The sequence below is a fragment of the Lissotriton helveticus genome, chromosome 5_1, assembly GCF_964261635.1.
Source record: "Lissotriton helveticus chromosome 5_1, aLisHel1.1, whole genome shotgun sequence".
NCBI classification, from domain to species: Eukaryota; Metazoa; Chordata; class Amphibia; order Caudata; family Salamandridae; genus Lissotriton; species Lissotriton helveticus.
Genome location: NC_136065.1, coordinates 924,892,564 through 924,918,772, shown reverse-complemented (window position 1 = coordinate 924,918,772; position 26,209 = coordinate 924,892,564). Strand labels below are relative to the sequence as shown.

The window sequence follows — 26,209 nt, the reverse complement described above, 5'->3', positions numbered from 1 at the left end:
TGTCCATCACCACCCCTTGTTGTAAATGCCTCAGTGAGAAAGGCTGGACCTGCATCTTCAACCAAGGACCCCCAGAGTGACTCCAAGGACTAGTTGGCCTGCGTCCTGATCAGAGCCTCAGAGACTGAAAAGGCTCAAACTACCTTGAACCCTATACCTGGTCTCTGCCTACTGTGAGTCTTGCCCCTCAGGTGGTGCCATCCCTAGTCCTGGACCCTTGAACTGGGCTTGTCCAGCTGTGGTATTGTGGGCAGAACTGATCCGGACTCCGGAAGTCGGACTTCTCTGGATGCAGACACCTCACTGATCACCTCAGCAACCACTAGCTTCTCGATGCCACACAGTGTAAATTCAGGCTCAGCCACAGTACAGAAAGAGCACTCATTGCTGGCACAGATGACATTTACATGATCCTTGACAGAGGAGACGCAGCAGCACTCTTTCTCCTGAACCTCTCTGCAGCATTTGACCAGGTCTCACACCCCATCCTGATCAAGTGCTTGCATAAGATTGGCAGCCAATGACCTGCTCACCCTAGACCTGTTCTTTCTTAATGGATAGAATACAAGCTGTCAGTCTGGCACCTTACTCCTCAGAAGCCTGCAAACGCATCTGTGGAGTGCCTCAAAGTTCATCCATCAGCCCCACCCACTTCAATTCATAGATAATCTCTTTGGCCAATGTCATTCGTTCACACAACATCAACATCTTTATTTGAGCAATTAAGGGGGAGAGGCCTGTTGGTATAGTAAAGAAGGTCACAAATTAGTTATCACAAGTGTTTTAGTGAAGGTGAGACAATTTTGTGGCGTTACATACTTTCTGCTTCCTTCCCTGTTTTCCTGAGGGCGCTGGTGGCAGCAATCACCTCCTGTGACCTGTGGCAAAAGCAAAATAACAACATTACCACCTACCATCTTACCTGGAGAACAACAGCCTCCCAAACCACAATAGACCCCTGAGGAATATCAAATCATACATTGTTTTGTTTATACATCTTAGCAATAAAAGTCAACATAAGTAAATCAGACAAACCTCTTAAGCCATATTTCAGCCCATCCCTCTTCAAGGCTCTTTTTTCCATTATTGCATAGGAGAAAACTGAAATACATGAGGTTGCGTGCAGCACAAAAATCTTACTTGTGTTTGACTTATTGAACTATAATGTTGCTCAATGTAAAATAAAAGTATATCCCACTTATAGGTTGCACATGACAATGGACTTCCCTCTTTGTTCACTAATAGTCACTTTAAATAAAAACCTCTGAATTCATTTATATTATCTGATGTACTAAAGTGAAACGCTTGTCAAAGAAGTATACTTTTTTGAGTTTTGAAGACACTTTATCATATTTTTACATAATATCTGTTGCATGATTTTCATGCCAAATGTTCCAATGGCTCAGCTTGTGCCTTGGCTCTTGTAACCAAGTTGGGCTGTTGGAGCAAAGACAGACTCTTAACTCTGCTCTCCCTGTTAATTTGTTGGCTCACCCACAGTACTGCGTATAACAGTAACCTAAGTTCCCCTTCTTTCAGTATCTCGCTCTGGGGAGCAACATCCTGTTTTCCGAGATTCTGGCCAGTTTACTCGGGTCTCAGAAGGATAACTATTCTTACTTCTGGTTTAAATAAGGAAGGATTGTGCATTAGTGACCCCAAGAAGTTGTTGAAAGTTTCCTCTGCATTTTTATTGCATAACATGAAAAAATACATCACTGAACTCTGTGTGCCTCATTTATGTGTTTTTTGTCATAGTGCAGCACAGCAGACATTGCTACTGCGCTGCCTTATGGTAAAAGAAAAGGACAGGAATGCACTGTATCTATTAGATATGGCGCATTCCTGTCCTTTTCCCATGCACCTGTGCACAATGGGCTGCCATGCGCCAACGCAGGCACCTTTTCACCGTGGTACAAGGGGGCCTGCATTGCGGGGATTATTATTTTAGTGCAGGAAGGAAATCCTTCCTACACATAAACAATCACAAAATCTGAAACAAAATGCATGTGGAAGCTCTGAGCCTCCTAACTCAATAATGTGGAGAAATGGAAATAAGCAATGCTGCAGAAACAGCATACAAATGTACACTATTTATGCTGTTTTATTTCTTTCAGAATTTTTTTTATCTTACACACAAAGCTGTGAGCTGGCTGAACCGTAAGTACACGGTCTGGCAATTTTGTGGATTCAGGGTTGGATGCGCCTTAGCGTGCGTAGACCACCAGTTTCACGCATTTTGGTCCTGAAGAAAACCTTATAAACTTTTATCCAAGGTTGAAACATGTTGACCACTGTCTATCACATAATACACTGATACTTTTTGGCCAGTTAAGCCAACACAAGTATCTCACTTTGTTTTTAATTTTGGTCTTGCAAACTCTTGAATAAATTTTAAGGAATATTACAAAGACAATGTTTTAACTTCACTGATTCACTATTCCACTTTCACAAAACAACCTGCTCCGCTGTAGTTACAGGCGTCGAAGCACACCTAAATGGCACTCGGCCATTGTGGTGGACCCCGATGATGAAGCATGTCACCAACCAGGGTGGTGAGTGAGGGGTTTCTTAAACAAAGAAAGAATTCTCTTTGTTATATTTCTCTCTCCACTTCTATAAATCACTAGGACACTTTGTCCTGGGGATACTCACTCTTGTGTTTTTGATATATAACCCCAGGGGAATGGGAGTTTGATCTCGACAATCCCTTACTCTCTTTGTGTTTATACGCAGTGTCAAAACGCCATGGATGTTGCTGGGAACACCCCCAGCAACACTCATGGAACGCCACTTTCATGCAGTTTTCTGCATGAAAGAGGGACATTTTCATAAGACCATGAAAAGCTACCTAAAGTGGCTTTACGTGACCGTATAAATATGCCAGTGGCACATTGTGTCACCGTAACATCAAAAAAGTGACGTTATGGTGGTGCAATAGTGCTGGTAGGGTCTGATTATGAAAAAATCCAAGCATCACACAAAGGACAAGTGTCACAAATGAGCCATGCACATTCAGCTGGAAAGTGGTAATGGTGTAGTATGTGGCTGGTGTTGCATTTAGGAGCACACTGTAACACTGCAGCAGAAGAGAAACATAAAATAATAATAACAACCAGTTAGTATTATTTTATGTTTCCTTTATTTACACTGCTCAAAAGCAGTGGGGCGGAGGAGCCGCCACTGCCTTTTAGTTGTTCTCCATATTTAAAATGCTTCGGGAACAGCAGCTGCTCCTTTAAATACCTCACTGATAAGCTCTGGAATGGAGTTCCTCCTTTGTTGCTCTCTTTTTTAGGTCGAGGGACCTATAAGCTGCGCAAAGCGCAGCTTCCGGTCCGGAGATCTTATGTTTTGGAGTAGGGCAGTTTAAACCCGCCTCTCTGCTCCGTTCGCTTCCATTGGCTGGCTTCCTAAACGGAGGCCAGCCATTGGAAGAGAAGGGAGTCACTCCAAACAAGCCCCGTCTCTTTCGGATTCGGGGGCGTAAGTTTTGCTGTTCTTTAGCTCGTGTCGTCGTCCGTCACTCAGGACAGCAAAACACGCCCCGAATCCAAAATTTTCGTAAGCTTTGTGGCCGCCATTTTGGTTCCCCTGTTGAGGAGTCTGCATCTCTGCGATCCCCCTTCCAAGTTCCCTTCTGCTGCGGCTCGAGTGTGTCTTCCCTCCCGAGAGCATGCACGGCAAGAAGCACTAGCCTGCAGCGCCGCCATTTCAGCGTGCAGCAGCGTCTACCGAGGACATGAGGTAAGCCTCTGCCCCCCTGTTTGTGCCGTTCTTCGTGCCCCTGCCCGTCCCGTTTTTCCTGCCACAATCGTTTCACGTTGCCAACTTTTACAATACTGCCGTGTTAATGTAGATGCCTGTGTTAATGTTTTACAGAGCCTATCCAGCCGAAAATCTGCTCCTCCTCGCCGCTACGCTGAGCCCTCTCTTCTCCCCCCCGCAGCCACCCGCTCTTCCCCCTTCTCGCCCTGGTCTTTAAAAAGTGCGAGCTGGCCACCTGCCCCCCCCCCCCGGGAGCCCGGCGTGGCCGGGGGCGATGTCTGCTCCTCCGACTCTTTCAACGAGGACATCGCAGTGTTCGCCAAACAGGTCTCCGCCTTTTATTCACCTTTGCCCCTTCACCCACCCGAAATACCACCACACTGGCCCAGCCCGGCAGGGCACCCTGGCTGGCTGCAAACAGCCGCTGCATTGTCACTTCACGCGTGTTGTGCTCAGTCCTCGTGCGCCTGGCAGGCGGCTTCAGTGCGCTTGTGTGTATGGAGTGTGTTACTGTACAATGTGCACTTGGAGTAATTCATGGCTGTTGTAATATACATACGTCTGCAGGCAGTGAAAAAATCTAGCCGCGATTAAGAAAGGGGAGGTGAGAATGTGCCGCAGCTGAAGGGAGAGCCCAGGACCCACGGAGGCAGTTGCCCGGTCATCCGGGAACGGGGAGAATATGAGGTGAGGTTATTATCTTGAAGGGGCTGCGAAAAGGGAGGGGATTGAGGGACAAGAGGGAGGACACACATGACATGCATAAAAGGTCCCAGTTTATTTCAGACATGTCCTTCCCTGGGTATATCATAGCTGGCTATCCACGTTCTGTGCACCCGGCTTTATGGGCACATCTATAATCCCTGCGTTTCTTAGACGCGCGTCCGGATGCCGCCCGCCAAACAAGGCTCTGTTCACATAAACCTCTAGTCACTTAAGAGAGCAGCGCAGCCCACCCCATGACCCAAATCTCTGCAACTACATACAGAGCCCATGCATCATTTACTTATCCACAGTCTTTGCCTTCCAATGCCCCCCATACTCTGTGTGACTCTATAGTCAGCCCCCATCCCCAAGGTGTGTGCAGTCACTGACCCAACACTGGTACGCTCTGGTGCGCACACTGCATAGTAACACTCTATGTTCTCGACTTTATATGTAGCCTTCCCCCCCCATTTTTATTAATTTCTGCAAAGTTTATGCACGCCCAAAGTGTATGTTCTGCGTAAGATGAGTGCATAACCCCGTCTGTGCCTCCCCGGGCTCCGTGTGCACATACACCCACATGTAAATGCCATCAGCGGGCTCAGCGAGAACATCTGTAGTTCATGCCCTCTGATAGTTTTGTGTTCACAACCACAGTCTCTGCATCTGCAGACTCTGTGCAGGCGCGCAACACCCATTGGGCTCACGGGGCTTCAGCAGCCCCCCCCCCGTCGTGTGAGTCAGCCCTGGCAGAGACAGCTTCGGCGGCTGGCGACAATCTAATTGCAGCCGCACCTGAGCACTTAACAGGTCTTTAAAAGACCATCTACTTGTAAATGAGGCTTTTGTTGTGTTTTCACCCCATTTTACAGCCACTCTGTCTATGGTTTAAAGAATTAGCCCCCCCCGAAATATTTTTCAGCCCCCCCACCCCTGAAATTTGGCTCTAGTTGCCCGCCTGACTCTGTGTGCACACCCACAGCGCACAATCTCCTATTGTTGCGTGCATGTGCACCGTCCCTGTTCTCTATGCCCTACCCTGTTTATGCTGGCTCAGCAAATAACTCTACAGTCTCAGGGAGAATTAGATACACTTGCGCAGCCAACCCCTTCCGGGTCTAGTGTGCACATCCACAGTTGTGCTCCCCCAAGCACAAATGACTTGCTCTATCCGTACATCGACAGCTAATATCATTCCCATGCTGTGTTGGCAGGCCATGCCCTCCCCATGCTAGATACACAACCATGTGCCCATGCACACACACACACTCACTTTTTTGTGTGTGCAGATACTGACTCCATGCTATATTCCCTTTTTCTGCTGTTACCATCCAACAAACATCATGGGGCAGGGCAGAAGATCATTGATCATGTATTGGTTGTCATTCACGTAATACGCAGAGGTTGGCAGAATTTACAGCTGGTAAAACATGCATAGTTATGACCTGCTGAGACGAGTGTGTGAGCGGCTCGTGTGCTTAGCATAGATGTGAGTGGCATCTCTCCTCATACCATATCTTAGCAATTTCTAACATAAATTACATCGGAGGTGTTGGTGCGCCACAGACAACCCATGAACTGAATAGAGAAGGTAGTGGGTTCTCATGTCGATATCTTATTACATTTTAACTCAGTCTGGTGAGATGAGCGGATTTGCTGTCAGAGAAAAAACATAGAGCCCTGGTACAAATTCCTATTCGCGTAAAAAAAAAAAAAACGCATTCACATGTACTTTGGAACCTTCCTTCTATACGTACAGTCGAAATAACCACATACTGACCGTCGTGAGTGTTGTAATATTCCGGAATCCTGCACCTACAGGTTTATTAGCATCTTGAAATGAGGCTTTGTTCATTAGGCTACAACTCCTCTAGTAAAGCTTGACCACACAATGGATTTTTTGAGAAGGCCGGACTCTACAACGATTGATAAATGTCCACACTAACTATGCAGGAAATGAATGTGCTGCCGTCAGCCCCTCTTAGGGAAATCCTTCAAGATGTTCGTAGCTCAATACTCCTTTGTTTTGCCTTAAAAGCTGTTTTTTTATAAGACAACATTCATAAAGAAATCGAAATGTAATTTTGATTTTGGATGTCATTTTTTTGCGGACATTTGTGATATATATTCTCCGTAAAATTCAACCTTAATAGTGGCAAGCTGTAAGTTCAGTAGGAATGTATGAGAAAACTATGGCTTTCCAGAGAAGGCTCAAATTGCAGAACATCCGACACTCCCATACATCTTACTTATGGGACAATGGGCAGGGCCATGTCACACCATTCCATGCAGTTTTAGTCAGACTTCCCCCTACTGACAAAATCTCACCTCGGGGTCCTTTTAGGCCCCGGCTAATCAATAAAACATTCAAGAAGTGAATGGGCTGCTGACAGACTCTTCGAAGGAATACTTGGGGATATTTATTGCTCTGTACTCGTGTGTTGTATCAGGACCTTCTTTATAGACTGCATTTCAGAAAGAGAGATGCATATTTTCTCCGATTTCAGTTATTAGACAAGTCATGCAGGGTGTTAATTTATTTTCTATTTTGAAAGTGCCATTAAGAATTCATCAGCAACCCCCATCATGCTAGCTAGGAAAGATAGGGGTTTTGTTGGATTTATTGAGCCGTTTTTATTCTTCGGGGAATTTGTGCACTAGTCTTAGTAATGTATCATTTGTGCACGAGAATAAAAAAAACACAGTAAAACAATTGCCTTCAAAGAATAAATATATTGCATCACTATTTTTTTAGGTCAAGGGACCGTCGCACTGCATAGCAGTGGGCAGAGCCCGAGATTTAATGATTTTTAGAGGGGGCTTGGAACCCGCCCCTCTTCTCCATTGGCTGGCCTAGTAAATGCTGGCCAGCCATTGGAGGAGAGGGGCGTCACTCGGTCCAAGCCCCATCTTTTTCGGATTCGGGGGCGTGCTTTTTGCATTCTTTCTACCTGTGACGTTATCCGTCACTCACCCAAAAACACGCCCCGATTCCGAAAATTTCAGACCTTTGCGGCATGTAAGTTTTTATTTTTTTCTTGTTTCACATTATATTGTTCTTGCAAGAAAGGCTTGATTGCTGGACTCTTTAAACAGCCAGCCCACTTTGTCACTGCCACCTTAAGGGTCGCAAAAGTGTGATTAATAAACTCGGTACCACACCGTAAAATAACTTTAGAAAAGCGGGGCCGCCTGAACCGAAGCTCCGTGTCGAACCCACATTCCCCGACCTCAAAAAGCATGCAAATGCGGCTTAAATTCCCCAATGTTGCCAAATTCTGGAATCGGAACATTTATAGAATCCGAGGACTTACAGACAGCGTCTAAAAACTGTCAATTGTGCCTGAATTAAATCCTAACTTTATCGGAGCTTCCACCTGCAAGATGACGACCACCAGCTCCGAGCAGCAGAACAAAGGCAACACCCCGGGCATCCCGAAGCACTCCTGGAGTGAAGCGGACCCAGCGCGATAGCCGGCCAATGTTTATACAGCCGCTGGCAAGAGGGGTCGGGCACAGCGCCCCCCCCTCACAGGTATCAGACACAAGACTGTGTTCGGTGCTGGGCGAGGCGGCGGAACTCTGACTCTCTGTGCCGCAGAGGCTTTTAAAGATGGTGAGAGACCGGCGGGCTGCTTCATCTGGTGGGGGTTGCTGAGTACGCAACACAGCTGTGGCGAACGAGCTTCAGCTTCCCTGTGACTGCCCTACGCCTGTGTATCCTCCCAGCTATAAGATCCAGGCACACTTTGAGTGATTACGATTGGGCCCTCCCACCAGGACCGATCGTGGGTTTGAAAACAGCGTTTCAGCTGGGCTATTCTGGGCATGCTGATGCGAGCTCTTCTTTTCCGGTAGAAATCGGGAGAGTCCCTTGACAAAGGAGGTTTACCGCGACTCCAAGACTAAGAGGATCTTGATTTGGGCTTAAGCCCCGCTGCGGAAAGTATAACTTTTTGGGGTTTGCGCAGGGATTTATTGAAATGTCTGTTTTAATGAAGACAGTTTGCATAATTGTACTGTGTTGGTCATTTGGCACATCGTTACAGCATTTTCATTGTCCTGACTTTTTTTCCAACTTCTCAAGTGCCCCATGGCTGTGCTTGCTCCCCTGCCCCCTGGCTGTGCTTGCTCCCCTGCCCCCTGGCTGTGCTTGCTCCCCTGCCCCCTGGCTGTGCTTGCTCCCCTGCCTCCTGGCTGTGCTTGCTCCCCTTCCGCCTGGCTGTGCTTGCTTCCCTGACCCCTGGCTGTGCTTGCTTCCCTGACCCCTGGCTGTGCTTGCTTCCCTGCCCCCTGGCTGTGCTTGCTTCCCTGCCCCCTCGCCGTGCTTGCTCTCCTGGGTGTGTGTGTGGCTCTGGGTGTGTGTGTGGCTCTGGGTGTGTGTGTGTGGGGCTCTGGGTGTGTGTGTGTGTGTGTGTGGGGCTCTGAGTGTGTGTGTGTGTGGGGCTATGGGTGTGTGTGTGGGGCTCTGGGTGTGTGTGTGTGGGGCTCTGGGTGTGTGTGTGTGTGGGGGGGGCTCTGGGTGTGTGTGTGTGGGGCTCTGGGTGTGTGTGTGTGTGTGTGGGGCTCTGGGTGTGTGTGTGTGGGGCTCTGGGTGTGTGTGTGGGGGACTCTGGGTGTGTGTGTGGGGGACTCTGGGTGTGTATGTGTGGGGCTCTGGGTGTGTATGTGTGGGGCTCTGGGTGTGTATGTGTGGGGCTCTGGTGTGTGGGGCTCTGGGTGTGTGGGGCTCTGGGTGTGTGTGGCTCTGTGTGTGTGTGGCTCTGTGTGTGTGGCTGTGTGTGTGTGGCTGTGTGTGTGTGGCTGTGTGTGTGTGGCTGTGTGTGTGGCTCTGTGTGTGTGTGTGTGGCTCTGTGTGGGTGGCTCTGTGTGTGTGTGGGTGGCTTTGTATGTGTGGCTCTCTGTGGGTGTAAATGCAATAGGTCATGCATTTGCGAGCTATTAAGCTATTGGCATTGTAAATGACAATGCCATTTATTTAACAATTAAGCTATTGGCAATGTAAATGACAGTGCCATTTATTTATGATTTTAAAAAAATAAAAATTTCATGAACAATGCCAATAGCTCTACCTTTAATAATGCCGAGACCATTGCATTGTAAATGCTTGTTTTAGTTTTCAAGTGGTATATCCTTCTGCTTTTTCTGCTTTCAGAGGGTTCCAGCACCACTACATGCATAATTGAGAAGCAGTGTGCATTAATAAATGGAATTTAATTTATATCATTCATACCTATTATTTCTGTTAGAACATGCCTCACCTAGAACGAGCAGGGCTTAGCAGACTCTTATTCGTCCTGACTGTAAAAAACAAAATAAACTTTGTTCTTTTAGTTAATATGCTTGCCAATGTTTTCTGCCTTTCTGCTACCTTTCTGTCTGTCTTTTGTGGTGGCAAGTGGGGGTTTGTACAATGTTAGCGAAATTACGTCTTGTGCCATTTTTCAAGTGAAAACAGGCATACATGTTTCTGGGAACTGGCTCTGAAGTCTCAGCGGGCTAATACAGAGCTCTGTGTTTGACTCTATGTTCACAAGTTTAAACAACACTGGATCCACCCAAACTTTCATTCTTCAAAGGAAGATAAAATGAGAACCACTGAGATTACTAACAATAAACATCAGGGACCGTAATATGGACGTGGCACCTTGTACCCGCTTGCACCACAGCCAGGGCCGGACTGGCCATAGCGGGCACCGGGCAATCCCCTGGTGCGCCGCACGGGTGAGGGCCGGTTTTGGACCCCTGGGGGCCGTTTTTTGTTACCGGGACGTTTTTGCAGCATAGCTGCAAAATCGGCCGAAAACCGGCCCCGGCAAAGAGCTCGGCAGCACCACCAGTGGGGAGGGGGGGCCAGCCGAGCACTTTGCCAGGGCCGGTTGTGGTTCCCAGTCCAGCCCTGACCCACGCGCATCATTAAACAGATGCGCCAGGCTCAAACAGGGACAAAGCGCGCTAGCGCGCCATTACAATGAATACATTGCCTCCAGGGTAGCCGTAAACCTTTGTGCCCTGGTAGCAGTGCATTCAGTGAAATACGGTGCAGCTGCTTCAAAGCCACTGTGTGTTTTTCTGTGCAGGGGCAACCCACCTGCAATGCAAAGAAGGGAGAGACCTCACTGCAGGTGGAAGCTGTGAGTCAGTGCACTCACCTGCAGGGGGCGCCTGAGGGTCCATGGGACCCACTTTCCCCCCTCCAGAGGCTGCTTTCAGGAGGGACACTGACAGTGTACAAACCTTTGTGGTGCACTGTGAATGGGCCTCCTAAGGGCCTGTTTGCGTATGCGCACGCATCTATAATACGGCGCAGACATAGTGGCAAAGAGGTTCTCCCAATTGCATGGGGCCACATCCCCATGAAAATGAGGGAATACCCTCTCATAATAGCGTGTGGGCTACATTTGTCCAAGTACTAACAGTATGACAGAAGGGGACCCACAAGCCTCTGTAGCCCCTTATTTAACAGCAACGTGAACCGCAGATGCACACGACCTTTGCACTCCAGGGGCACAAAGTATAATACCGTCCCTGTTATTTAGCACTAAGATACCGCAGGAGAAACAAATGAACATGTTAATGTGTTTGATTTCAATACAAAATATTTTTTAACCAAAAAGACATTTTACTTAAACTGATATAACCTTCCTTTTTTTCAGATACCGAGAAGAAGCCGTGTCCCGGACTTGGCCTTCTATTTACTTTACTTTCTACCCTTTTATTCTCATCTGGTGCTGTATTGGTAAAGAAGATTGAAAATGTCCACTCGGTGGAAATAAGTGCAATTCGCTGTGTCTTCCAAATGCTGTTCATCCTCCCTCTATTAACATATTACAAGTAAGTGTTGCTTCACCGAGACTCCTCTTTATCCAGCATGTGCGAAGGAGCAATTTAATCAATTGAGGGTGGTTTCATGTGATAACAGTTTGTCCTTGATACAGTTGCGCACATGACCATGAAGAAAAGGATCAGCGTTCATGAGTCATTCAACAATCTAAAGCAAATACAACAAGCAAATGCTTTTCAAGCTTTGACCTTCGAGCTGTGCAGTGCTCTTCAGTATCTGCCAAGTCACATTCCATCTTGTTGAGCATATCAAAAAAATGGAACAATGTCCTCGCATGCCATTGAAACAGGGCCACTGATAACGTTTTTCGCAAATTGTTTTCACTTACCATGTGGAGTGCTAGGGCCACGCCTGGAGTGCGTGATACTAACAGAGGCAGCCCATCATAACGGTTGAAGGGGCTCCACCCACCAACTCCCCACCACACCCACTACCCTCTTTTTCAAAGTATGATCAGTGTCTGTCAGACTGAGGAAAAGGTCAGCCTGACAGACACTCACAATGTCAGGGCCAGGCATCCAGGCGCTTTACGTGCGCTAATGCACCGGCACCTCATAGACTGAGCCAAGGTAGGTCCAGCTGAAAATCTCACTTCCCTGAGGGGTGTGGCTCACTGGTTAGAGGCGGCAGACCCGGGAGCAGAGGACGGCCCGGGACCAGGGTTCAAATTCCGACGCGGCAGGGTCTTGGACCAGGGTCAACAGACTCGATAATTCTCGCCTCGGTGCCTACTCTTACTAGGAATCACACTCGGCAACTCTGAGCATTAGCTTGCCTCATCTCCACAACGGCCCCCCACATACGCCGGGGATGCCTGGTTTCACCTTGGAGATACCCAGTAGGGACCATCTCACAGGGAAAGCCAGGACGGGTTCCCCAGCGGTCTACAGCGCAGAGATACTCCTTCGGGAGTCGATTCTAGCACTTTAGAAATCCATAATCAATCATAATCAATAACACCTTCAGCCTGGCAAAGCCCTGCAAGGATGCTACCGCTCATGGTGAGGGATAGCGTTATCAATAGAGTCAGCCCTGGGCTCTTCAGGTTTAAGCCCTGAAGTGAAATAAACCGAATTCCTAATCCTGGGGTTGCACATCACACAGGAAACTACAAGGTACTGAACAGATTTACTCGTAAATAACCACAGCAATTCAAAAAGCAGGGTGTCGGGAATATTCTTCATTCAAATCAAGTTACATACGCTTGTCAGCCAAGCCGGTTATAGTGACCATACATCTCATCAAGTGAGAGCTAGGTGGTTTTATACTCTGTGGAAATAAATAACCTCCCAATTACACCTCTTGCCTTCCCTAGTGAGAAGGAAGAAAAGCAAACGAGGCAAAACAGAGTCTTGTGAGCTGATGTGAGGTGCAAATCTCCCACAGCACTTACAGGTCCAATAAGATCCGAGTAAGCCCACTCTCCTTCTGTAACAACTGCGGCCTGTCCCGATATGTGTACAATGTCTGAGGGGGTCCTCCCATCCATGAACAAAGAGGCAGAGTGCCATCTTCCTTGCTGTCACCCACAAGTCAACATTTCACATGACTAGTCTATATCCTCAAATATAGGGATTTGTTCTCTCATTATCTCGTGGCACCCCAATCTCCACTTGCCTCCTAAATGTCAATACAAGTAACACACACTGCACTGTTGATGAAAGGAAACAGAAAAGCTATCCTCTAAAGAATCCCTTATTGTGGGATAGGAATACTCTCACCCACAATTCATGGCATGCTTCATCATCGGGCTGCTACTACACTCCCTGTGTTGCCTTCATCAGGGGTGGAGCGAAACCAATTTTGGGGGCCGGGGTTCAAAAGGTATAAGGCGCACTCAACTTTTTATGGTGATATACTTTTTAAGGTGAGAGTGTAGAAGCAGCCCGATGCTGAAGCATTCCACGAATAGATGGGGAAGGCATTCCTATCCCACAATAAGGGATTCCTTAGTGGGTAGCTTTTCTGTTTCCTTTCATCAACCTTGAGGTGTGTGATATTGTAAACAGGGAGGATGGCTGCTGAACGATTACCTTGTGCCTCCTTTTGTGTTAGCTGTCAATAAAAGTAACCCTTACCATAGATGCTATTAATATTGTTTCTACATCTGTACAACTTAATTCACTTTTCAACATATAGCACCACAGACGATTTCTTTAATACTCTTCAGTTTGGGCATTGGTGAAAGGATGCAAGAGTGGGTAGAACCGGGTTTTAGTAGACAGGAAGTAATTGCGCTCAAGTACTATTGACGTTATTTGGTATTTGTTCAAAAGGTAAGGATGGTACTGTCAGGAAGGGGAGACGCTAAAATCCCCTCAATCTGTGTAGAAAAACCACACAATCACAATTTTAGCAACAGTCCTGCGCACTTATACAAAATAACATATCATATCGAAGAATATTTAGGAGCAATAGGACCAATCCAACGTTGGAGTCTTCGCTTTTTTTTCCTTCTTTTTAATTGGTCACCAGACATAAGTTACACACAGCCAGCCGACACGTGTTTCGTCATGGAAAACAGTGTTCCACAACTCTTCAGGGCTCTGTGGCTGAATCCAAATTTGGAAAACCCACATCCGGTGATAATTCCAACCCGGCAAGGTAACTAAAATCTTGGCAATCAATGTTCAAAATGGAAGAGTACAAGCCGATCGGCAGATCTGTCAAGAAGTGATGCCAGTACAAAGAGAATCCTTCGTAGTACCAGAATAGGAGTAACCATGAGTGTGTAATTATGGAGAGAGTGGGGTAAGGACCGGATCAATCCCGGTGGTGCACGAGTGCGTGCTCTTTCCAGGCAATGTCCCGAAACGGAGGCCGCTTTCTGGCGTCTTATTCACTCGCGGGGTGAAAAGGAAAAACAAGCAAAGACTCCAGCGTTGGATTGGTCCTATTGCTCCTAAATATTCTTCCATATGATATGTTATTTTATATGAGTGCGCAGGACTGTTGCTAAAATTGTGATTGGTGAAAGGATGATCTGGTGTTTCTTTGACTTTAGTGGCTCTCTTTATGCTGACTACTTAAATTATGATCCTCTTATTCTCTCTACCCCTTCCAAGTTGGAGCCTATCAAGATCAAGATATAGTGCTGACCCTATCAGACAATATATTTCATATTTGTAGAAAATGATCTACCTGTTAACGGTTTTGGTCCATTCGATACAGAAAAATATTTATCTGGTATAATCCCTCCTCATTAAGACATTCAGTTAGCGTACTGCTATTCAAAGCATTCCAAACATCCAAGCTTCTTTTACTGATGTTTAAAAAACACGTATTTAAATTTATGTTTTGTTTTCTCCAAAATTCTACCCCATACTTTTTTTAATGTATCTAGCAAACTCACAATTTTGAATTAAGAGTTGCTTTAGAATATTATTTTCTGTAAGGATGTACTCTAACAAAGCAATCACTGTGTTTTTCCGGAGTGTGTACCCTAAGGCCTTAGAGCTGTGGCTGTAGATGAATAACCAGAACACTTCTATAGCCAGGGTCATATTATATGTGACCAGCTCCCTATACTCTCATTCCAACATCTTGGGCATTCTTCTGAGATTAATGGTCTATATTCATACGACTTTTCTGGTGTCAGATATAACAGGCAGTTCACAAATAATTGCGTTTACCTGAAAAGTGCCCCTTTAAAATATAGAAAATGTATTCACAAATTGCTGACCATGATGCCTCAGTGAATGTTAGCCCAAAATTCATAGTCCACATAGCTGCTACGTTTTTTTTCCTCCATGTGTTTTCCTCACAGTAATGTAGCATGCTATGTTCTGTTCATCGATCAAGTATTTTTATGCAAATAGTTTTTACACTAAGTCCTTTGGATTTCATTTATGTTACTAATCATCAAGAGGAATTGCTTTATTTGGAGATCTGTATCTAAATATTTGCCAATATCTGTCCTTGCCCTGTTCTTTACATATTCCAGTGGACAGTTTGATCCAATAAAATACACTTTTTCACAAGCCCCATATTAAATTATCCCTATCTCTTCAGGATGCTTTTCTCTAAGGAAAACCCAAATGTGTACATTACATTATACCAGTCATTTCTGCAACGTTTGCCAGTATTTTTCTAAATTTACATTATACTTTTCTTCCCTTCTGGATTTCACGCAGTGTCTTCTACCTAGCTAATTTTTGGCTCCATATTTGCTTCAAAAATACTGAAAGGTCAAGACTTATATATTCTAGCATTACCAATATCAACTGTTACTGAAGAGCTGATTACGGGGAATGAAGCATCTCATAATGTGTTGAAAAGTAGCTTGGCAAAGTAGCCTCTCAAAGAAAAAAAAAAAGTAGCCTCTTTGAGAAGGTAAAGCCAAGCCAAGATATTTTAGGCTATCTGAAAACTTGGTCATACTTATCTACGATTTGTTCCGCCAACAAATATTTTGTTGATCATCAATTTTTTAAGAATTATCTAGATTGAAGGTACATGGTGTCATGGAGAAGTCAAAAACAAACAGTGAGAAGAGGGATATCTTCGCTAAATCATTCTGTACTATAAAAAATATTCAAAGATATTTACATCTTTCAATGATTCTACCTGTATGTGGACTTTGTACTGCATAATTCTTGCTGACAGGCAATTCACCACCTGCACCACAGTACCTTATTATACAGCTCTGAAGTTATAGGTGGCAAAGTGCCCATCAGCAGGGTAGATGGAGAGTCAGGGCACATAATGGAGGCTGGGTAAACACCGAGTTAGAGAATGAGCCAGTGTTTGCCCCATGGTGAAATGTCTTCAAATCGAGCCTGGCAGCTTTAAGTAATTATTAGAAACTATTATTGTATTTTCCAATGCCTCCAAAACCCAAACTCCAAGCTACTTTTTATGATATCCTAGAAGTATGAAACTTGAAAGGATCTCTCTTATTATGTACACCCTCCAAATCTGTGAATTCTGCTATTTTCTTCAATGCCTGGGCAATATTTTTCTGATCTTCTTTCTAAAACAGTACAATATCTTCTGCATTGACATTTAACCTACTCATTCCTTCTATGTGAGATTGTATGTTCTGGGTCCTACATGAGGCTAGCACTAAAGGTTCAATAAACACATCAACAAGCAGTGGCGCTAATGGGTAACTCTAGTATGCTCCCCTAAATATGGGCACTGTCTGAATCTTCCCAGGGTTAATAATAATTGATGATTATACTTCTTTATATCTTTTTTTATTAATCTGATAAATGATTGGGGTAGCCCATTTTTGTCATGGTATTGAATATACATTCGTACTCCACAAAGTCAAAGGCCTTTTGGCATCCAGTAATATTATTACTGCAGGCACTTTTATTATTACTGCGGGTACTCTGTGTTTGCAGCAGATCAATAGTTTCCTTTAAGAACTAAGCCATTTTGGCCTGAATGAGGATGGTTCTATGAGAAACTTCATGATTTTAATAGACTCAATCACCATAACTCCAATTTTAAATGAGGGGGGCATTTCTCCTGAGAGGAGATGATTCAACAGCTCCTAGAAAGGTTTATTAATTGCAGAACAAAGCTTGTGTACACCTCTATAAGAAGGTCACCTTCCCCACTGGCTTTCCAGGACTTCTGCGTCTTTATTATGTTCTTAATTTCTTCTTCTATGAACAGGTTGATCAGCTTATGCAACTACAGAATGGCTAATTTACTCAAATAATTTAAAATTTCCTGTCCAGAAATCTCTAAACCTGAATGATATTTCTTCTTGTAGTTTTTCAAGTGGAGGTTATTTCTCTCTTGTGGGTTTCTAAGTATTTGCTCATTTTCTGGGTTTCTATTCCTGCGTATTTGTTTATTTTAAACTGCCTTGCTTTTTATGCTAGTATCTTAACTACCATTTCCCCTTCCTCACAGCTAGTTTCCCTCTCAGAGATCAGGTCACATGCCTCATTTCCCTCAACCCTTTGTGGAACATATTTCTCCCCTGGTAATTGATCATACAAACATTCTGATAATTAGGGTCTTCAACTAGTGGGCAAATGAGGAAACAGGTGAGCAATCATCAACGGGTTTCACTGACCTGCTCAGTAGTTTGGACTTCGCACAACATGTGTTCCTACCTACCCACACCAAAGGCCACACTTTAAATCGAGTGTGGTCCACTAACCTGTCAGTCTCAAACCTAACAGTTCGGCCCTGTGTATGGTCAGAGCATTACTTAATTAAATCCCTACTTACCAGCCTTGTCCTTCCTATATCCCCTCCAGTTCAGGCACCGTAGCTAGGAACTGAGCCTGAGTCATATAGAAATATAGAATCTTTCTGTAATTCATTGGCAACAACATTACACAATACTAATATCAGTATAGGCTGATATGACAAAGGAATCACACACTGGCTAACAAAAGCCAGAGATACACATGCCCCTGCCGGAAGACCAGACTGCTTCAAATCAATAAAGGGTTCTGGCCCATAATCAGTAAGGCTGGACAAATCTATAATCAATACACCAATACAAATGCCAATACCGATATTTATTCACCACTTCACTCCTCACAATCACACGTGGCACTCGTAGTGATTGTAAAACAAATAAATGTTTTATTTTTATTTTTATAATTTTTGTCTTTTAAAGAATTATCTCAAAATAGACCGGTTCATGTTATTATTTTCCTGAACATTCCAAACTTTTTTAGGACCACAAAAACAATACAGCCATATTACACAGATATAACAATCACAAATATGACACTACGTTACATTTCATATTTAAAAACATTTGCAAAATATGAGCAAGCTCAAATTCCAACAAAACTAGAGAAAATAAATCAAATAAAAGAAAAAGAAAAAACAGAAGAGAACCTCAAGGGAAAAGTTGAAAAGTTACACCACAAAATCAAGAGTATATGAGGTGCAACACAGACCCACGGAGAAAGTTTTCCAAACAGTACTGCATTCAGGTCATATGAAACTCAAATTCATTCGTTGTCATAATACGATGTGGACCTGATACTCAAAATTTATCAAGAACACTTGTTTGATTACAAACAAATGGTCAACGCATTTCAAACCCCACTTGTATTTTAACGGGGTTATCCTCAGGACCTAGAAAGAGAGGTGGAAAAAAAACAAAAGAAAAAGGTGCATGTATTACCATTAAATCAAACCAGTCTTCAAACACTCCAAAACGCCTCAGCTATTTTCAAGTTTTAACCAATTTACCTTGTGTAACCTTTATCCTGGCACCAACTGTGCCACTCGATAATAACACGACTGCCAATGTCAACACAAATGCCACTGTCTGAACCAAAAGAGTAAAAAGAAGAAAGGCTTTTAATTTAGAAACCTCAACATACGCAAAGAGGTATGACAAAAAACTCAGTTCAACTTACTTAGAAGTTGCAAGTGGACCTCTAAAGATGTTTTGGGTAAAGGTCAAGCTCCAGCGAACAACCTTACAAGAAAAGAGCAAATCGGCAAGAGATCAAAACAAGGTTAATCCATCATTAATTCCCTCTAAACAGAGTTTTCTAAACACAATTCAACATACCTTCAAGATATGCCGTAATGGCTCAAGAATAAATCCGTACTCTTTGAAAACTATCAAGCCACCATGCGTGTTTGTCAATCTAAATATGTTGAGAAATAGGAGGATTCAAACATCGTTTACCAAAACCAAAACCAAAAAATTGCAATTCACAAAACAATCCGTTCTTACCTCACGCTTCTATTTCAACACCCGCGTGCAATCACGTCTGTATGTGAGCCACCACCCACAATGCGGCTGCTGACGCATTTTTAAGACAACACAGGATTCAGGAATCTAATTGTCACATGACGTCTAGTTTGAAATAACTTTATTCACTCCCGACACAGAAGACATTTCGTGGTTTTAAAAAAAGAGAGAGAGAGTGGACCTTGCTTGCGATTCAATTACAATCTACCAGTAGGAGTGGTAGTGCCACTGCAAGCTGCAGGTTGATCAATGATTGTGGAACTGCCTTAAACGAATTTGAACTCCACAAAGACGGTGCACCATGGGTGTTGAATGCACAACTGTCCAACACCGCGTTACTTGAAAGGAAAAGGAGGACAAGTCTTACTTGACATAAATGATGGCAATTGTCGTCAGATTGTTTGTAATTAAAATCCTTTGATGTCTTTCAGAACAAAGAGCGTCAAGGAACTCCCCAAATCAAAGCATTTCTACAGTGCAATGGTGGTGAATGCACAAGCGTGGCAATCAGATGTTACACTCTTGCCACACGGTAGCAAGATTTAAGTCCATCATTCTAGTACACGAAGGGAGTTGTGTGCACAAGTGTCCCTATATATGCACATTACGATCAGACTTATATTTTCTATATGAGAAAAACTGATGTTTTTTGTGAAACAACAAAGGAATGGAATTGGTGCTCCAAAGAATATCATGCGGAAACTCATCAATCTGTATTACAGATTGTAAATTTCATTTAATCCATCGACGGCTGTATTGTACTGTACTATAAGCATTGCTTCTCTTTGTAATAACGCCCTGTCCACATCGCCTCCTCGTGGATTGCTTGCAATTTTTGATAGAACAGTCCATTTTGAATTATTCGCATTATGATTTTTCAACGTCCAGTGTTTCACCAGGGGCGCATTTGCTGTTTGTTTTCTAATACGAGACATGTGCTGTATCATGCATTGGCAGGCTTCCTGATTGGTTTTACCTATATACAATTTAGGACACGGGCATAGAATGCCATATAGTAAGTTCTTACTTTTGCAGTTAGTTAACCAATCATGTTTCTACTTGATGTTTTTGAAACTGAAAAGTGTGCCTTCAAATGTTTGTGAGCAGCACACACACATCCCACATTTGTGATGGCCAATGATTGAGGGTAAGCTTTGGGGCGTAGCTTAGCTGGCTGCAAGATGGCCGCACTTTGAGTGGGCTCTGCCGGCCAAGCCTGTTATCTGCCACGATCCTGCAGATAACATCAGAGCTTTCACCTCGCTCAGGGTGATCCTGTTCCCGTGCACCTAGGAGCATCGTTTGCTTCCTTTTTGGCCCTCCGAGGCCGCCACTTCACTGATTTCCCCCTGCTGATGGCTGCCCGGGCCTTTTGCCCCTAACTGGAGTTGCACGGCCGGATCCCGCACCGCACTACAGAGGAGCCGCTGCCATCCCTCCATGCACCGGCTGCCCCACTGGAATTGCGGTGCCCCACTGAGCCCTACCTGTTGCCTGCCCCCTCTGGTCCCGGTGAGTGTCGCTGCTGTGGGGGCTTTTGCGGCAGGGTTGCGGTGTGTACACTGTATTGCGGGGCCTGGGCCTACCTCTATTGCTGCTGGGGCTCTCCTGTAACGCTTCCCTCAGTTGGCCTCCCTGCACTGGCCCAGCATTGCGGGCTGCACACCCCCCACATCTCCCTGCTGCCGCTACCCCACGGTCCCGCCATCTTCTGCATCGTCCACAGCAGGAACCGATGCTGATGCGACCACTCCTCGCATGGCCTCTGCTGACTCCTCACGCCGCCTTTCCACTCTCCTCCCTTGAGCTCTGCCATTCTGAGGACGGCCCACTCCATTGACCACGCTTGGGCCTCTGACTCCTCAGCTGTACCACCCACCCACTGCTGGCCCTAACGCCTTACTCCTGGACCGTGCGGCGCACGCGGGTCCGGAGCCAGCACCACACCACTTTTGGGCCGCTTCTGCCTCTCCTCCTCATGGACTTGCTGGGTCCTGCCTGCCACCTTGGTGAGTGGTGCTCTTGTGGGGGCGCATGCGGCTGGGTTGGGTGCGCGCACACCATTCCTTGGGGCCTAGGCCTATCCCTCTCACAGCAGAGGCACTTTGTCCTTTGCCTCTCCTCATTGACCCTACGACGAGGGCAGCACCCCCGCGTTTCCCCACTGCCCCTCCCCCCATGACCCCCACTCCCTCTTCTGCTTCCACTGCAGTGGCCGGCACTGACGCTGCCAGGATATTGCCCACACATCGCTGGCCCAGCTGCCCTACCACTTCGCTATCCCTGCCACTCCTTTCCAGGACCCGCGGGCCTGCCGGATGCCTGATACAACCCGCCATCGAGAGGTGTGACACCGTTGGCTCTCCCATCGCCCTCCTCCTCCGGCTTGGCCGCCACCTGCTCTGTGAGTGCCTGTACTCTTGCCTTTGAACCCAGATCGCCTGCTCCACCTTTCCCGCCGCGGAGTGCTCCGCACAACCCAGAGCTCTGCAACCTTGATTCTCTGCTGCAGACTCCCTCCAGCTCCTCGGCGGCCTACCTCACCAGCTCCTGTCTGGCCATAGGGAAGACTGACCCTAAACAACCCAAGATCGCCTTCGATCAGCGCAGGCAGACTCGCCAGGATGGTGCAGTCGCCAATGGGGGTGACCCTGCCACCCTAACAGATGTTGCTCTAACACGGGAGGACGATGTTAAGACCATCATGTTGGACGTCATATTCACAGTTACTCGTATTGCGGCCCAACTCGACCAGCTGTCAATCCTTCTTTACACTGTCAAAGCCCATGTAGACTCGCATGGCGCCCATCTGCTACACGTTGAAACAAGGGTCTCTGATGCTGAAGACGCAGCTACTCTGGATCGCCACAAGCTCCTTCAGATGGACAAGATACTTGAGCTGATCCAGAATAAAAATGAGGATTTAGAGGCGCGTTCCCACAGGAGCAACCTCTGTATCACGGGTGTGCCAGAATCCACCAATATCTCAAAATTGGAGGACTTTGTGGAATAGCTCATTCGCAAACTTTTTGGTGATGTCCTATCCTCTGTCTTTATCGTCGAGCGGGCCCATCGCTCCCTCGGCCCTCGCCCTGCCCCTGGCCTGCCGGCTCTCCCTATTATCGCCAAACTCCTGAACTCCTGAACTTCAGGGACCGCGATGCCATTCTTTCAGCAGCCTGGGAGAGGGGCGAGATCGTCATCAGGGCAACTCTTTGTCATTCTACCCCGACTACATTATGGCGGTGCAGGCTGCTCGCCGTGAGACGAATCCTTCAAAAACATGAAGACTCATATTCCCTGGCATATCCCGCCAAACTGCGAGTCAGGCCAGGCTCCAAGGCCAAGGACGCTTTGGCCTTCGCAAAGAAACTGGTCCGGCCACAACGTTCTTCTCCTGCTAATTCCCAGGCCGCCGCCAATGGCAATTTAAGTGATAATGACTGAACCTTAGTGGTCTCTCGACACTATCGCTAACTGCACTCTACATTGCTCTGTTACCTGGTTTAATGAGGCCCACTTTGTATTTCTTCTTCCGCAGGGCTCTCTTTACCATGGCTATGCTTCGGGCTTGATGCCCCTGACTCCCTGGTGTCCTTCTTTTCTGTTGTCTGCTACGACCTGTGGCTTGGCCACCCTGTCTCTTTTGCAGGGGTGTGTGCTGAGCGACACCATGCCCCCACGGGATGATTCCCTTCTTGGACATAGACTTTTCCCTTCCCAGTTGTAGGTCCCCGGGGTGGGTATGGGAAGAATCTCAGCCTGATTGGCGGGTTGGTGTGGGTGGTGGGGAGGGGGGTCCTTGGGGTTTGTTGCCTCCCTCGGAGGCCTTGTTGTTTGTTTTGCTGTATGCATTTTTTTTGGTCACTTCATGGCACGTCATCTCAAGCGTACGTTTTTTTTTTATTGCAATCCTCTCTTTCATTGCATTGTGTTCTCATTAAACATCTGCTTCTATTCGATCCATTGGGGATTTTAGGATCTTGGGACTGTCGCCTCCGAATCAGGCTGTTGTTGTAATCTTGACTTTGGGGATTTATTGCACTTCAAATGTTATTGCACTGTTCTTCTTGTTATGCTCCTTATGGCATTTCTCCACCCGACTGCACAAGGTTCTACCCGCACTTTTAACCTTCCTCGACATTCACTTCTTTGGCAAAGCTCTATGACAGACACAGGCTTTGGACCTGGAACCTCCGCGGTCTTAGCGACCACCGCAAGGTGCATCTGGTTCATGACCACCTCACCCGGTATAAGGTAGACATTTGTTTTATACAGGAGACCCACCTGCTACCCGCTACTTCCTCCAGATTCCTCTCCAGGCATTGGGGCGAAATACACTTCTCCTTTTACTCAAACTATTTCCGTGGGGTGTCTGTCCTGCTGCGCAAAGTGCTTCCATGGCAGACTTCCCAGGTAATCATTGACCCTGAGGGGCCCTTTGTGGTCCTTCATGGTACCCTCCAGACCCAACCATTGACCTTGACTGTGCTATATGTTCCCAACAATGATGACCCGGATTTCTTTGAGCAGGTTGGTTTGGCACCACATCTCTTCCCTGGGCCCGCTGCGCTCCTCTGGGGAGGTGACTTTAATGTTACGCTGTCTATCACGCTAGATCGCTCCGGTCCGCACGCTTCCCAGCCGCGCGCATCTTCACTATTGAGTTCTATTCTCACTGATAACTCCCTATATGACGCTGGTGCCACACTCGCCTGAGGCACGCAAGGGCACTTGCGTAACTGATTCCTACGGCTGCGGGTCCCGCTTGGACCTCTGGATTACCACTACGGACGCCTTTGCTTGGCTCACCTCTGTTTAGCATATGGCGCACACCCTCTCAGATCACGCTCCTGTTTGCCTTTGTCTACGCCTCCCTCACACCCCACATTGCGCGTTCTCTTGGAGGCTTCCCCCTAATGCGCTATGCGACTCTGTCTTCTGCGACGAGATACAAACCGCAATAACAAATTATTTTGAGCTTAACAAGGGCACTGTTGACTCCCCCTCCACGCTTTAGGAGGGATTTAAGGCCATCATCCATGGGAAATGCATTTCCAAGCAGTCCGGTGTCTTACGCTCCATTCGCGGCACTCTTGATAAATTAGAGATGGAGATTATGGCTCTGGACTCCTCCCACTCCCAGGACCCTAACCCTGACACGCTTCCTCAGAACCGGCTCACCGCCTTTGCTGAGGAGGCCAACAGAGAGCTAGCGTTTCTGGGCTGGGAGGCGTGGGCGCGCAGCTTCGGTGAGGGTGAACACCCTGGAAAGACTCTTGCAAACTTCCTCCGCTCGCCTCATGCTGCATCCTATATAACCGCTCTCCAGGATGGAGGCCCTGACCGAACCACCTCTCCTGGAGAGATCAAGGCGCGTTTCACCGCATTTTACTCAAAACTTTTTAAGGCTGGGACTGTGCCCCCACACGGGGTTCTCAATCAATATTTCAATACCCTTCAGCTCCTCTGGTTCAGCAACCCTCACCGGGAATTCCTTGATGACCCCTTCTTCAAAGAAGAAATCTTGCTGCGATTAATGGCATGCCCAGTGACAAGGCCCCCGGTTTGGACGGCCTGCCAGCATCCTTTTATAAGACCTTTGCACTCCTACTGGTCACGCACTTAGCTGCCATGTACAACTTTTGAGAATGGTCAGGTCCCACCTTCGCTCCGCGAGGCACTACTCACACTACTTCTAAAACCAGACAAACGCCCAGAGCTCCGCGACTCATATCGTCCCCTTTCACTAATTAATACAGATAACAAAATCTTTGCCAAACTCCTCGCCTCCCGCCTTCTTCCCCTCATGCCGTTCATCACTCACCCGGACAAGTCCAGGTTCATTCCTGGCCGCGCGACCTCCAATAACCTCCGGACTATATTCTCCGTCCTTCATCAAATTAACCCTAAGCTCCCAGCAGTGGCTGCCCTGCTCGATGCTACCAAAGCTTTTGATACCCTACCTAAAGTGGCCCTTTCTCTTTTATCTCCTCCCTCGCTTGGGCTTTAGCCCGGTCTCCATATGCAAAATACTACTTCTATAAACCCTTCCCACTGCCCGCCTCCGGATTAACGGTCAAATATCAGAGCCTTTCTCCATCGCGAGGTACCAGGCAGGGGTGTCCCCTGTCACCCATGCTCTTCGCCATCGCCATGGTACCCCTTGCTGCTAGACTTCGACAGCACCACACCCAGAGAGATCTCGGCTTCGCGGCTCGTGCTCTTGTCGTCTCCATGTATGCGGACGACGTTACACTCTATGTTCCAACCTTCAAGAGAACCTCAGCACATTGGTTCGCGAGGTGATACGGTTTGGGGGCTACTCCGGCATCCAGGTTAACTGGAATAAGTCTGTGCTTTTCCCCCTCCCTGATGCCACAGTACCCTTCCCTCCGGACTATCCCTTTGTGTGGGCGTCGGTCCCAACAAGATATTTAGGCATCTGGCTGAGTAGGGACGTGGACGAACTTTGGAGAGCTAACTTTGGAAGTGCTGTGGACTGGTTTGATTCCAAGATTCCCCTCTGGCACAGGTTACCCCTGTCTCTAGCGGGTCGCATAGCCATCGCCAAGATGGTGGTGCTCCCAAAATTTTTATATTTATTTGTCAATATTCCCATCCCCCTCACTGCTCACTTTTATCGCAAAGTACTCTTATTGCTCATCACTCTGGTTTGGGCAGGTCGTCAGCCCAGAATTGTATATAATATCCTCACCCTACAGATGTCGCATGGTGGTCTTGGTGCCCCCGTTTTTAAACTTTATGCCCTTAGCGCCCAGGCCAGCTTTCTCCATGTTTGGCTCCACCCTACTCCTTTTCAGCTGCATGTCGCAGTGGAAGCCAACCTTGCTGCCCCATGGCTGCTCACAACTGCCTTGTTCACCCCAGCGAATCTCCCGCGCACCAAGATTGACACGGTGAAGACTCTGCGCTGGGCCTGGGATGGGCTCCGTAAACTGTCCAGGTCCAGCATGCTCTCTGTGAATGCCTTGCCTATTGGCCATCATCCGTTTTTTCACCCCTTCAGTCATCCAAGATGATTAAACACGCAACCCGCTTGGGGCTTTCCACAGTATCGGACCTCTACCCTGGGGACACAGGCCGTTTCCAATCACGGGCACTAGGCCTACATGCAAAAGTGAGGTACCATGTTTATCAGAAGACATAGGGAAATACTGGGTGGAAGGAAGTTTGTGGCT

General features: G+C 46.7%; 1 protein-coding gene and 1 long non-coding RNA gene across 2 annotated transcripts in view; one reads left to right on the top strand and one right to left on the bottom strand.

Annotated features, from left to right (window-relative positions):
• The window catches only part of SLC35G1 (solute carrier family 35 member G1), a 209,947-nt gene that overhangs the window by 126,965 nt on the left and 56,773 nt on the right, over nucleotides 1-26,209 (top strand). Inside the window, exon 2 of the mRNA XM_078643389.1 lies at nucleotides 11,130-11,307. Coding sequence (XP_078499515.1) covers nucleotides 11,130-11,307 — 178 coding nt within the window. The remainder of the gene's footprint in view (nucleotides 1-11,129; nucleotides 11,308-26,209) is intronic.
• On the bottom strand, nucleotides 805-19,033 carry LOC144754995 (uncharacterized). The gene is made up of 4 exons (XR_013594822.1): nucleotides 18,990-19,033; nucleotides 18,664-18,725; nucleotides 18,494-18,572; nucleotides 805-878 (listed from the first exon to the last, which is right to left on the bottom strand). It is a non-coding gene; the product is annotated as an uncharacterized LOC144754995 (long non-coding RNA).